The sequence below is a fragment of the Callospermophilus lateralis genome, chromosome 11, assembly GCF_048772815.1.
Source record: "Callospermophilus lateralis isolate mCalLat2 chromosome 11, mCalLat2.hap1, whole genome shotgun sequence".
NCBI classification, from domain to species: domain Eukaryota; kingdom Metazoa; phylum Chordata; class Mammalia; order Rodentia; family Sciuridae; genus Callospermophilus; species Callospermophilus lateralis.
In genome coordinates this window covers 49345863-49358446 of record NC_135315.1, presented here as the reverse complement: position 1 = coordinate 49358446, position 12584 = coordinate 49345863, and the positions used below count along the sequence as shown (strand labels likewise).

Genomic DNA, 12584 nt, shown 5'->3' with positions numbered 1-12584 from the left:
CATGGGAAGGGATCAGTGTGACTCTCAGGTGACTGGCTGGGTGACCAGGCAGGCAGTGCAACCAAGATAGGGAGGGAAGAGAGGGACCAATGTGGGGGAAGGTAAAAGAACTGATTTAGGATTTATAATGTGCCCATGGGACATTGCAGGGACATCCAGCTGGATGTATGCGGCAACGAAAGGTGGGGGGCAGGGTCTTGGAGATTTGGGATCTTTAAAGAAAGATTATAGAGACAGGGCTGGAAGGAGGTGGCATCTTCCTCACTATAGTCTGGCTCCCACAGGAACCAAGAGGGCACAGGCACCCAAGGCTGACCTGAGCTTCGGTAGTGGGCGGAAAGGGAGGGTTGCTGGCCTTCAGGATGAGGGCCTGGGACCAGGCTCTCCACTGCCCAGGAGGGCTCATCCCATAGCCTCAAGGGCTGCTGGATGCCAGGAGTGTGGACCCGGGGGGGCCACCTCCTGCTCGGGTGCCAGGGGCAGACACACTCAGGGGAAGGAAACCCTGTAACTCCCTTTGGGAGCGGAAGCAGCATCTCTTCTGGGGTCTCTGAGTTTCCAGTCATTCTGAGTTTGGCTCTTTAGGTGGTGGATGTTTAATACGGGGAGTGAGGTAGGACAGTGGTGGGCAACCATGGGGTTCTGGATCCTTCTCCCATGGAACTCCCAACAGCCCAAATGGTAAGTTCTACCTTGAGTCTACCCAACAGGCTTCCTGGCCATCAGTTGCTCACCAGCTGGTAGAAGGTGATGTGAGGTCCCTCGGCATCATACAGGAACCACCAGGTGGCGGCAGCCACTGTGGCCAGGCCTACGTACACTGCAGGGAGGGGAGGAAATTGGCTGTAGTGGCAGTTTCCTGGCTTCCATTTCCCCTTCCTAGCCAATTCCTGAATTTCCATCAGGGAACCACCCTTGCCCTCTCTAAGTCATGTGGTTTGTAGACACCTACCCTCAATGCCAACAGTGGCCACTGAGTGACAACCAGGTGGTCACAGTAATTAGCTAGAAGTTAAGCAGGTGACCCAAATTATGCTAATGAGAACAGGCTTGAGAATTTTATCAAAAAATTCTCTCTTCCATTGAATTTGGGGTTGTAATACAGCAAGCAGGAGGGCTAGAGCGGCAGCAACCATTCTGCCACACTGAGGGATGCATGTCTGAGAAATGGAGCCGATGCAGAGCCAAAATATGACAATAATACTGTCTGACGCCTGGATCCAGCCATATCTGAGGTATGCTCTAGTCTTTTTACACAAGCTCTCAGAGTTTCTTTTGGTTGTAAGTTTGCCAAATTGCTCTGTCTGTAGTTTGCAAGCCTAACGAATACAGGCTCTCAGGAAGCTCACCTACGGCTTGGGCCCTGCTCACCTCCAATAGCCAGATATCGGAAAAAGAGCCAGCCACTAATGAGGGCCTCATGAGGATTCCGGGGCAGCTTCTCCATGATGTCCAAGTCTGGTGGGTTGAAACCCAGGGCTGTGGCAGGTAGGCCATCTGTCACCAGGTTCACCCAGAGCAGCTGCACGGGGATCAGGGCTTCAGGCAGGCCCAGAATTGCTGTGAGGAAGATGCTAGAACCAGAGTCATGGGCTCTAGCCCCCAGCAGGCCCAGCCTCCACCAGATGGAGGGTCCAGCTCCTGCTCATACCCAGGCCAGCCCTGCCTCCCCTAGTCCCAGCTCTGGACCCTGGACACATCTGTTCTTTAAACCTACCAGAGGCCAAATATACATGTGCACACACGCGCGCGCACACACATGCGTGCACAAACACACACAAACAACACATGGCCAAGCATTAGACACATACAAAAACCTAGAGTCCCACAACACAAGCAGACACTTACCTGCCTGCCCCAATATGCAGAGGTGCAGAAGCCACATGTCCAGCAAGCATGTGCTCACCACCCCCCATGGACATCTCTCACATATGAACATAAGTTGGAGACAAGGACAAGGTTGGGGAGAAGATCATGTGTAAAGGGGAAAATGATGGATGGGGACAGGAATGAAGGTGGGTCACAGGTGAGATGCACACGTCCTGATCATCCTATTTGTATTCACGCCCAAAGATGCATAAGAGCACACGTGCATGCAGAAACACACATACACACGTACCTCTCACTAGGCACTCACACTAAGTGCACACACAGGCCAATTAACTCTTGCACATGCATAGACACATTAATGCCCAAAGGTGACACTAGTTCTATGAAAGTAGAAAGGAGGCTCTAGCTGGAAGAATGACAGGGGACCCTTCAGGTACCTCCCTGGGGTCCACATAGGTCATCAGGGCCTCTGGAGAATGATGAGGTGCCCCTGCTTCTCCTCATCCTGGGGTGGGACCAGGTCAGGACATGTGTCCCTTAATCCCTGCAGTCCAGTCTCAGGGACACAGAGCTACTCCAGAGGAATGGAAGGAAGGATGCAGAGCCTCACCAGACAACCTCGCCAACATTTGAGGAAATGAGGTAGCGAATGAATTGCTTCATGTTGCTGTAGATGGCCCGGCCCTCCTCCACAGCAGCCACAATGGAGGCAAAGTTGTCATCTGACAGCACCATCTCTGCAGCTGACTTGGCCACAGCTGTGCCCGAGCCCATGGCAATGCCGATCTCTGCTTTCTTCAGAGCAGGTGCGTCGTTCACCCCATCACCAGTCTGTGGGCCAGGTCAGGGAGCACAGCACCTGAGAAACTTCCCTCCACCTCCCCACTGCCCTCAATTCAGCAGACAGCTGGACAGAACAAATGATGACATCGAGAATGAACTTAGAAACTGGGTGAAGTATGAAGCTAAAGGAAAGGCAAGGGGTGGAGACCATGGCAAAGTTGGGGGGATCAAGTGTAAAGTCAGGGAAGAGGAAGAGGTGGAGAGAGAGTGAGGGTGAGTCCGTGATGAGCGCAGGGATGAAACTCAGGTGGGATATGGAGTAGAAGATGAAGCTGAAGTTAGGGAGAAAGTTGAGGGCACTTCAGGGGCCAAGGTTGTGACCCAGGTCAAGGGCCAGGTATGTGTTGGAGTCAAGGTGAAGGCTGGACTTGAAGTGAAGGTCAGGGTCAATACTAAACTCAGGTTTAGTATTGAAAAAGACACCAGACAGGCAGGGGCATAGTGCCTGCATGGGATGCCATTCTCACCCACCATACCCCCAAATGCTGCTACAGGCCTTATCAATTGTGGGCTGGTAGAAGTAGTATACTACCCAGTGGGTGTCTGTGACCTTACAAAAAAGAAAGAAAAAAAAAGGATTACAGTAGAGGTCAAGTCAAAATCAGAGGCCAAGTCAAGGTTACCATCCACATTAGAAGTGATATTATAGTCAAGTTTGGAGTTGCTGTCAAGGTCAAGATTGGAAGCCATATTAAAGCTGTAGTCAACATTAAAGTATTGCATAGTATGTGTGGTGGGGTGGGTGGTCAGGGATCAGCTCTGGGTCCTGGTCAAGGCTGAAACCCATATTAGGGTAGAGCTCAAAGTAAGAACCAGATTAAAATGGAAGTCAGAGGGGCCAGCATATAGCTTAGTGGCAGAGAGTGCTTGGCACACACACAAAAAAGACAGAAATCAAGGTCAAGGTCAGGGACAAAGTCAGCACTGAAGTTAAACATAAGATCAAGAACTAGATTACAGTTGTAATCAAGTCAACCACCTCCCCTGGCGCCAGCCTCATAACCTCACCATGGCAGTGACCTCGTTAAAGGACTGCAGGTTTTCCACGATGCGGGACTTATGCGCCGGCTCCACTCGGGCGAAGCAGCGGGCAGTGCAGCAGGCAAGGCGCTGCTGCTCTGGGCTGAGGTCATCAAATTCGCGGCCTGTGTAGGCTTTGCCCTTCACATCCTCTGTGTCCCCAAAGATGCCAAGCCGGCGACAGATGGCCACAGCCGTGCCTTTGTTGTCCCCTGTGATCATGACCACGCGGATGCCCGCTCGGTGGCAGCGTGTGATGCAGGCAGCAACCTCAGGCCGTGGGGGGTCCAGCATGCCCACGCAGCCCACGAAGGTCAGGTCTGTCTGTAGGAAGGGAATAGGTGCAAGCTGGACCTGAGCCCACCCTTGACCTGCTACCTGCCTGGCCACCATAGGGAGATGCATGGCGCCAGCACCCACCTCATACTGAGCAAACTTGCTGCAGTCGTCCAGCTGCATGTCCTCCTTCTTGGGGGGTGCATCCCGGGTGGCCAGTGCCAGGCAGCGCAGCGTCTCTGAGCCTGAGCCCCAATCTCGGATCTTTGCCAGGATCTGCTCCCTGGAGGTGGTATTCAGGGGTGCTGTGCGGCTCCCCACACGGACTGAGCTGCAGCGCTCAATTACACTCTCAGGAGCCCCCTGCAGAGGTGGGGAGGAGGTGAGGCAACTCCATCAGCCAGAGCTCCACAACCCCTCCCTGCCCACCTGAGGAAAGGAGACCCAGATATGGGGAAAGGTCTCCCAAGGATGCACAGAATCCATTCTTAGATAACTCCGAGTAGAAACCAAATAGGCTCCACAATTGATAAGGCCTGTAGCAGCATTTAGGGGTAGGGTGGGTGAGAATGGCATCCCATGCAGGCACTATGCCCCTGCCTGCCTGGTTTCTCTGGGGGACCAATTCTGTAGGGACCTTGGAAGTAGGGAAGCAGGCTGAGCCCAGCTAGGGGATCCAAAATAGAGAGGTGCAGAGGCTGTGGTGGGTGGGAGCCTGGGAAGCTGATGTGTGTTTGGGGTTGGGGGTGACAGGCTCCTCTGCAGCCTCAGGGTCTCACTTTGGACCTTACCCCAGGCCTAGGAACAGTCTTTGAAAGCTCCCTCAATGGCGTCTCCTTCTCTCTAAAGGTTGCTCACTTTTCAAAGTAGTCTAGGCTCCCAGGGTGGAAGTCTTTTCATTTTGCAAAGGGTTGAAATCTGCTTTGTGGGGTGAAGTCCCGGTTGTGATTCCTACTTCAGGTTGGAAAGCAGCACCTGGAGGTGTTCTGCATGGAGGTCTGCCTGGGAACTGGTGCCTCTCTCTTTGAGGGAGTCAGTGTCCCCAAAACCCCTAGCATCTTCACAATAGCCAAACTACGGAACCAGCCTAAGTGTCCACGAATGGATGAATGGACAAAAGAGGATGTGGTGTATATACACAATGGAGTTTTATTCAACTCTAAATAAAAATTATATTATGGCATTTGCAAGAAAATGGGTGGGACTAGAGACCATGATGTCAAGAGAAATAGGTCAAACTCAGAAGGTCAAGGGTCATATGTTTTCTCTCCTATGCGGAAGCTAGAGAGGAAAAAGGAAAACAAAGGTGGGCACGGATCTCATGAAAATAAAAGGAGAACAACAGAGGAAGGGGGAAAGTGGTGGGGAGCGATACTGGCCAAACTATATTGCTATACTGTGTGCATGTATGAATACGTAACAACAAATCCCATCGTTATGTACCAATTTAAAAAATGTGGGGGAGGGGGAGCACCAAGGGAGGGTACCAACTACTTCAAAACCACAGAAGCAAAATGGTCTTCTAAGAACTGCCTGCCTGACCCTGCTGTTCGCAAGGGGAAACTGAGGCCCAAAAAGAAGCATGGATGACTCTAAGGCCATGTGGTGAGGGAGGGTCCCTCAGCCTTGGTCCCTTGGCCCTGGCTTCTCCCCATCACGCTTGGATACTGTTCCTAGTTCCCCACAGCATGGTCACTCTACAAGGGGCCTCTTCCTCCCCTAGTTCAACCTCTTGTAGCTACTGGCTCTGGTGCTTCAGAGGACTGGCAATCAGGTATCCCTGAGACAGGCCCCTACCTTCACAAACATCTTGCTGCCCTGGGCCTTGGAGTCAGGGTGGGTAGGTGTGCAGTACACTGACATGGACTTCCGGTCCCGGGAGAACTCGAGGGTGACCTCCTTCCTCATTAGCTGCTTGATGACCTGCAGAGTCCAGGAAGGTCAGGGCATGAGGGACAGAGCCAGCAACTCTTTTCTGCTTCTCACCAACCACTTGGCCCCGAGAAGACACCTCTTGCTCTCTGTGGCCTGGTATCTGTACTCCTCTGGTCACAGCATTTGAGGCCCCTTCCTTCCTTTCTAAAAGCCTACCACTCCCTGGCCTAATGTGCATTTCCCAACTCCAAACCCTTGCCCACATTCATCCCTTCCCTCTCCTTGCTTAGAGCCGAGTCTTCTTACTAGGAGGTTGAGGTCCTTCCTCCTCCCAGAAGCCTCCCAAGACTCTGATTCCTTCTTTCTCTTCTCCAGATGACCCAGAACCCCAGCAATGCAGCCAGAGACCCCCACCCTGCTCACCGCATTGCAGGCGCCAGCTCGCTCCACCTGGGACAGGGCCTTCAGGTCAGTGTCAAACACATTCATCTTCTCCACCAGGCAAGTCAGAGCTGTCTCTGTGGCCTCTCCCACCTTCTCATACACGCCCTTGGCCTGGAAGACAGGGAGTGAGGGGCAGACTCTCCCAGCTTGGCTTTCCAGCCTCACTTCCCACTCCCTCCTTGCCCCCTGGAGACCCCTTTGCCAAAGTGTCTTTGCACAGGCCTGTGAGCCCTTCCCAGCCAGCCTGACCTGGGGTTGGCATGGTGTCTGGTATTGACTTTTACACCCCAATCCCTGCATCAGTGCCTTCCCAGTCTCTGTCCATTCCTTCTCAACCTCCTTCAACAGGTTCTCCTTGCTGGGTCTTGAAAACCTGCTGCCTAGCCCTGCTTCTCCCCTCCCACCTTCTCTCCTTGAGACCCCAAATGCCTCCTGTTTCCACTGCCTTTCAAGTGCTCCTGACTGCCAGTGCTGGGCCCAGTCAAGAACCTCTCTCGCAAACTCTAAGCCCACACACCCACATGCTGCCTAGGGCATCTTGTTCCCTGAGGTCCCCTCAGGCCACCTCCTCCTCTCCCTACTTTGGCAGTGACTTCTTCCCTCTCTTTCACCTACCCAACCACCAAGTCATAGGATTTTCGGTTCCTAAATCTCTCTCTGACCCAAGCCTTCTCCCTTCTCCCTAAGCCTGCAGTCAGGGTTCAGCTGGTATCTCTCTGGCCTAGATGACACAGGGCACCCGGCTCCCACCTTGCCCTGCCTTTACCATCATTTACCCAGAAACCTGGAAGATCTTTAGTAAATGCAAGGCTCACTACATGACTCCCTGCTCAGAACTTTTTGCTGGCTCTCCACTGCCCTCAGCTTGGCATGGGCATTGACTTGATCTGACTGAAGACCTCCCCTCAGGCTGGGGCACACTACTAATACTCCATTCCCCAACTCGCCACACGAATGGTATTCAATGCTTAAATCACATCGCAGCCTGTCCTGGGCTGTGCCTTTTGCCTTAAATGCCCTTTCGCACCCTGCCCTCCTTCACTTCTTTCCCCAGGCATCCCTGGCCCTTCAGACCCTTACACTGCGATCTTCCACATCCCCCAAACCCAGGGACAGGGTTCTGAAGCCATCGGAGCCAGAGGGAGGGAGCAGGGATGTGCAGGGGTGGGTATGCTCCTGGGACACTCCCAAGAGGGAAAGACCACCCACCCCTGGGAACTTTGAGACTCTGGGAAAAGATCTGGAACGCCTGGAAACTAGAGAGGTCAGGAAAGGGACTGGGAGCCCACCTCGTTGTAGTCCAGCGCTGAGTCGTTGCACAGGGCACAGATGGTCGCCAGCTCCACCAGCCCATCGAACTGGCTGCAGCGAACAAGTTGCTCCCCCTGCCGCCTGCGAAGCTGAGACAGTCAGTACAAGGCTGCGGCCCCGCCCCCGGGAGGTGCCCTTAGCCCCGCCCCCAGAAGGCCCAGCCCATGGACACCTCTGAGCTGTTCCGTGAGCCCCGCTCACCGGAGGCCACGCCCACCCCTCTCGAGTACTCACACTTCTCCCTCCGGGGTATACGTGGTACCCGAGATGGTGAATTCGTGCAAACTGCAGGAGCCCGCTTTCGCTTCGGCTACCACGAACATCTGCGAAGCACACAGGAGTGCTTAGGCGGCTGGATGGCCTCCCTTCTCCCAGAGTAGCCAGTTTGAATAAAGCTTGACCCCTGGATGCCCGACCCCAAGAGCCACCTGTTCCCTCCTCCTCAGAGGGAAGTAATAAGTACATGGTCCCAGCTGAGGCAGATACTCTGCCCAAGTATGTCCAGCTCTGGTCTGGCCATTTGCTGTAGACTCTGAGGGGGTTTTGGCTGATTCTTCAGTGTCTGGGAGCTGCTGCTGATTTTGGTCCTTCCTGTCTCACAGTGTGATCCCTGGTCAAGTACCTGAACCTTGATTTCACAATGGTAATATGGGAAAAAAATGGGCTCAGAGTCCAGCAGCTGCTCCTTTCTCTTCCAGGGGATGAATTCCTGGCCTTCAGGGTAGGAAACACACACCCTGCTCTGAGGCACAGAGACCTCCAAACTCAGAGGTGACTCCAGAGAGGGAGGCCCTGCTGGCAGGCCCATATCTCTGCAACTCAGAAACAGGGTTGCTCTTCCCACCCAGGGCAGCCTGCTTCCTTGTCTGTTAGCTAGTTCCACTAGGGAGACAGTTCTTGTTTCCTGGAGATTGCTTTCCTCACTGCACATAATCAAATAGCCAGTCTAGCATGCAACAGGTGCTCAGTAATGACCTTCTTGCTTTTATCTCTGTTCTAGAGGCATTCCTCCAGCAAGCAAGCCTATTATCCAGTGTGTCCAGCCTCTATATCTTCCCTACACTGGGCTTTTCAAATCTTTATTTCAGTCAAGGGAGACACTATTCAGATAAAATCCTACTAGGGATCTTAGCAGGTCAGGGTCCACAGGGCAATAAAGCTTGCCAAAGTCCCTTCCCCTTCTGATGGATGAGCTTCTATGGGACCTTAGGGTCTCAAAATACTGAGCCTGGATTCCTGAGGCCTAGTGCTCAGACTGCAGGGGCAGGGTTGGAAGAAGGGTGATGGGGAACCTGGGAAGAGTGGGGAACCCATAGCCTTCACTGTCTCCCCACCCACCTCTCTGTTGGGTCAGAAGGAGCCCACTGCCATTTGAAGTCTCAGCCAGCTTCCCTGGAGCATGCGGACAGCGGGCCCAAGATGTGGGATCAAGTGCCAGGGAATGAATAATTCCTGCCCTCATCCTTCCTAGGTCATTGGAGCTGGCATATCTAGTGACAAGCATCAGCTACACTGTCATGATCGAGCAGGATAGAACCTAGGTCCAGACCCAGCTTGATTGAGACACCAGGGTTGTACTTGACCCTCTCCTGGATTCCTAATGGTTACCTGGCAGGGTTTTCACATCCAAGCTTCAGATGAGGAGACTGAGGTCCACAGACTTACCAGGGCCCCACAGTAACACACAGGCCACAGTGACATGTGTCCTGCAGGCATCATCTGCTACAGCCTACCAGTCATCTGCTCTGGCCCATAGAACCTGGATCTGCTTCCCACAGGGGAGAGAGCCCATGTTTACTCCTCTATCCCTTGCCAAAAAAGAGGGAAGGGGGCAAGCCCAGCTGCCCAGGATCTCATAGCAACACCTGATGGACCCCAAGCTGGTTACAGCCACTTACCCGGCACACTGACATCTGATTGGTAGTGAGAGTGCCCGTCTTGTCAGAGCAGATGACTGAGGTGCAGCCCAGGGTCTCCACAGAGGGCAGGCTCCGTACTATGGCATTCTTGCGTGCCATGCGCCGTGTGCCCAGTGCCAGGCACGTAGTGATGACTGCTGGGAGGCCTTCGGGGATTGCAGCCACAGCCAGGGCCACGGCAATCTTAAAGTAGTAGACAGCACCACGGAGCCAGGAGCCACCATGGGCTGGGTCAGCAAAGTGGCCAATGTTGATGACCCATACAGCCACACAGATGACAGAGATGGCATGGGACAGCTGCCGCCCAAACTCATCCAGCTTGCGCTGCAGTGGTGTCCGCTCAGGTTCCACTGCTGCCATCTGGCTCCGGATCTTGCCCAGCTCCGTGTGCAGACCTGTGGCCACCACCACACCCACTGCCTTGCCTGATGCTATATTGGTGCCCTGGCCAAGGAGAGACAAGGAAAGAACTGCTCAGCCTCCAGCCAGGGCCAGGAACCCAACCTCTTCAAGGCAGGAGGAGGACTCTCATTCTCTGACTTGGCTTTCTTTTTCTCCATGCTGCTAGTGCCTGTAGACTTTTTTATTGGGGCATTGATAACTTTCCATGATAGTCTGAGATTTATGAAAGTAGGAATTTGGTTTGCCATATCCCCAGTGCCTAGCAAAGGGTCTGGCACAGAGGTGGCTCTGGGGCTGAGCTTGACAGTCTGAACAACTAGCACAGCCTGGGCATAAGCCCATCAAACCCATTATAACATGATTCATAAACAACCACTATGGCCACACAGCAGAGTGGCTGACCATGATTCCAGGTACACAGTTCTTAAATATTTACTGAAGAATGAAGAAAACCTGAATCTAAGTTCATCCATTCCTAAGGCCCCAGTAAAATCCCCAAATTCCATGTAAGGGACAGGCAACTCTGTGCTTCAGTTCTCTTTTGCAAAATGGTTCGTCAGAGGCCCAAGACAGTGTGATAAGGAAGCCAATTGCTGAGTGTGCCTTCAAAGGGCCATGCTGTGGAGGCTGGCAAGAGGGCATGTGCTGCGGCAGCCTCGTCTCCCTCTGCCCTGAGCAGCGCAGGCCCCTTAGCTAAGGAAATAGCCTGTGGTTAGCCACACCACCCTCAGAGAGCTTCCTAGTGACAGCTGCTGACACTGGAGAAAACCTCTAGGAGCTTCCCTCCCACCCAAAGCATCTTGTCCAAGGCATTCATGCAGCTGGGCAGGGCACTCTCCTCAGAAGTGCTCCACATGAACATCATGGTCTCCATTTTCAGGGAGACTGTACAGTCCCTTATAATTAACTGGGTGCCCCCGGCTACTGTTCGACTGGTCTGACCCTTCCTTGAGGCACCAAATGCAATGCTGGCTCCAGGCTGTTGCTGGACAGCTGTGAGTATTACCTGTTAACTCCCTTGGAGGCCACGGGGACAGGCCACTCTCATCAGAGCTGAAGCTACCATTCTCCCTGAGAAGAGCCAGGGTACTTGGTATCATGCCTTGGAGGGGGTCAGTTTTTATATCTGAGAAATGGACCATTCCCACCATCCTTCACTTTTCTTTTCTTTCTTTCTTTCTTTCTTCTTCTTCTTTTTTTAATTTAATTTAATTTTTTATTTTTTTGCAGTGCTGGGGATGGAACCAGGACCTCATGCATGCTAGGCAAGCGCGCTAACACTGAGCTACACCTCTAGCCCCTCCACTACTTTTGTAACTCTTTTTTTTTTTTTTAAAGAGAGAGGAGAGAGAGAATTTTTTTTTTAATATTTATTTTTTAGTTATCGGCAGACACAACATCTTTGTTTGTACGTGGTGCTGAGAATCGAACCCGGGCCGTACGCATGCCAGGCGAGCGCGCTACGACTTGAGCCACATCCCCAGCCCCTACTTTTGTAACTCTTTTCCCTCTAGAGGATTTTCTGTTGAATGACTAATGGCAAGCTCTGCCCCTCCCCAGGTTAGAACTGGGTATCCTAGCAGGAAAGAAGAAAAGGTCTCGAGTAAGGATGTTTAAGTTCACAACCCAGCTCTGCCACTCAGGCTGTGTAACCTTGGGCAATTTACTTAACCTCTCTGAGACTGTTTCCTTCTGGAAAAACACAGATAACAAGATCCAGATAACCTTATTTCAAAGGTTTGTTGTGTGGATTAAATAAACTAGTGTGTCCAAAGAGTTTGGAACAGTGCCAGGCACACAGGCCTCAGTAAACACAAGCTACTATTATTGTTATAAATTTGCATGCTTTGCTGATAACTGAGAAGGTTCTTTCCAATAGAACTTTGATTAACATTAATGTGACTGTTTTTATTATCATTATCCAGGCAAAAGCCCTGAGCATCCTAGGAACTTACAGAAAACAGCATATTCTTCTTGTCCTGGTTCACAGCTCTAGGGTCTGGGATGGCATCTGTGTGCTTGGTCACGGACACGGATTCACCTGGTTGTAGAATTAGTATGAGAAGCCCCACTCAGAGACATGCTTGTCCCCTTGCCCTGCCCCAACCCCAGCCCCTGGGCCTCACCCGTCAGGATGGACTGGTCCACTCGCAGTGTGGTGGACTTGATCTCGATGAGGCGGAGGTCAGCAGGCACTTTGTCTCCCACTACGCAGGAAGAATGGTTTGCCTGAGGGTGGTGTTGAGCCCTAGCCCCCAGGAAAGTCAAGAAGGCTCCAAGGAACCAAGACCAGGGCTGAGTCAGGAGCCCAAGTTGTGATCCCTCAAGAAGATCCCTGCCCGTCTGGTTGCAGCTACCCAATCTGCTTAACAAGGCTTCAGCCAAGTATCTTTGGAGGGATGTGACAGACACCCCATCGACATAAATAACTGAAAAGATGGAGGCACAGAGAGGGCCAGGGCTCCCTGGTGTTATGTACAGGCAGGAGGAGGCCCCAGCATACCTGCCACTTCCACAATGTCTCCAGGGACTATGTCCCGGGCGCGGATCCTCTGCACACCTCTGCGGTCTGAGCGGATCACTTTGCCCATCTCAGGCTCATATTCCTTTAAGGCCTCGATGGCACTCTCAGCATTGCGTTCCTGTATAATAGACGGGCAGGTG

General features: G+C 52.7%; 1 protein-coding gene across 4 annotated transcripts in view; it reads right to left on the bottom strand.

The window, feature by feature from the left end:
* Atp2a3 (ATPase sarcoplasmic/endoplasmic reticulum Ca2+ transporting 3) overlaps positions 1-12584 on the bottom strand; it is a 32930-nt gene that overhangs the window by 8329 nt on the left and 12017 nt on the right. For all 4 annotated transcript variants that reach the window (XM_077110502.1, XM_077110503.1, XM_077110504.1 and 1 more), the window contains 13 exons: positions 12424-12562; positions 12047-12127; positions 11876-11961; positions 9498-9962; positions 7834-7922; positions 7578-7680; positions 6268-6399; positions 5767-5892; positions 4114-4332; positions 3682-4017; positions 2441-2661; positions 1372-1574; positions 735-820 (listed from right to left, as the gene is read on the bottom strand). In XM_077110502.1, coding sequence (XP_076966617.1) covers positions 735-820; positions 1372-1574; positions 2441-2661; positions 3682-4017; positions 4114-4332; positions 5767-5892; positions 6268-6399; positions 7578-7680; positions 7834-7922; positions 9498-9962; positions 11876-11961; positions 12047-12127; positions 12424-12562 — 2286 coding nt within the window. The remainder of the gene's footprint in view (positions 1-734; positions 821-1371; positions 1575-2440; positions 2662-3681; positions 4018-4113; positions 4333-5766; positions 5893-6267; positions 6400-7577; positions 7681-7833; positions 7923-9497; positions 9963-11875; positions 11962-12046; positions 12128-12423; positions 12563-12584) is intronic.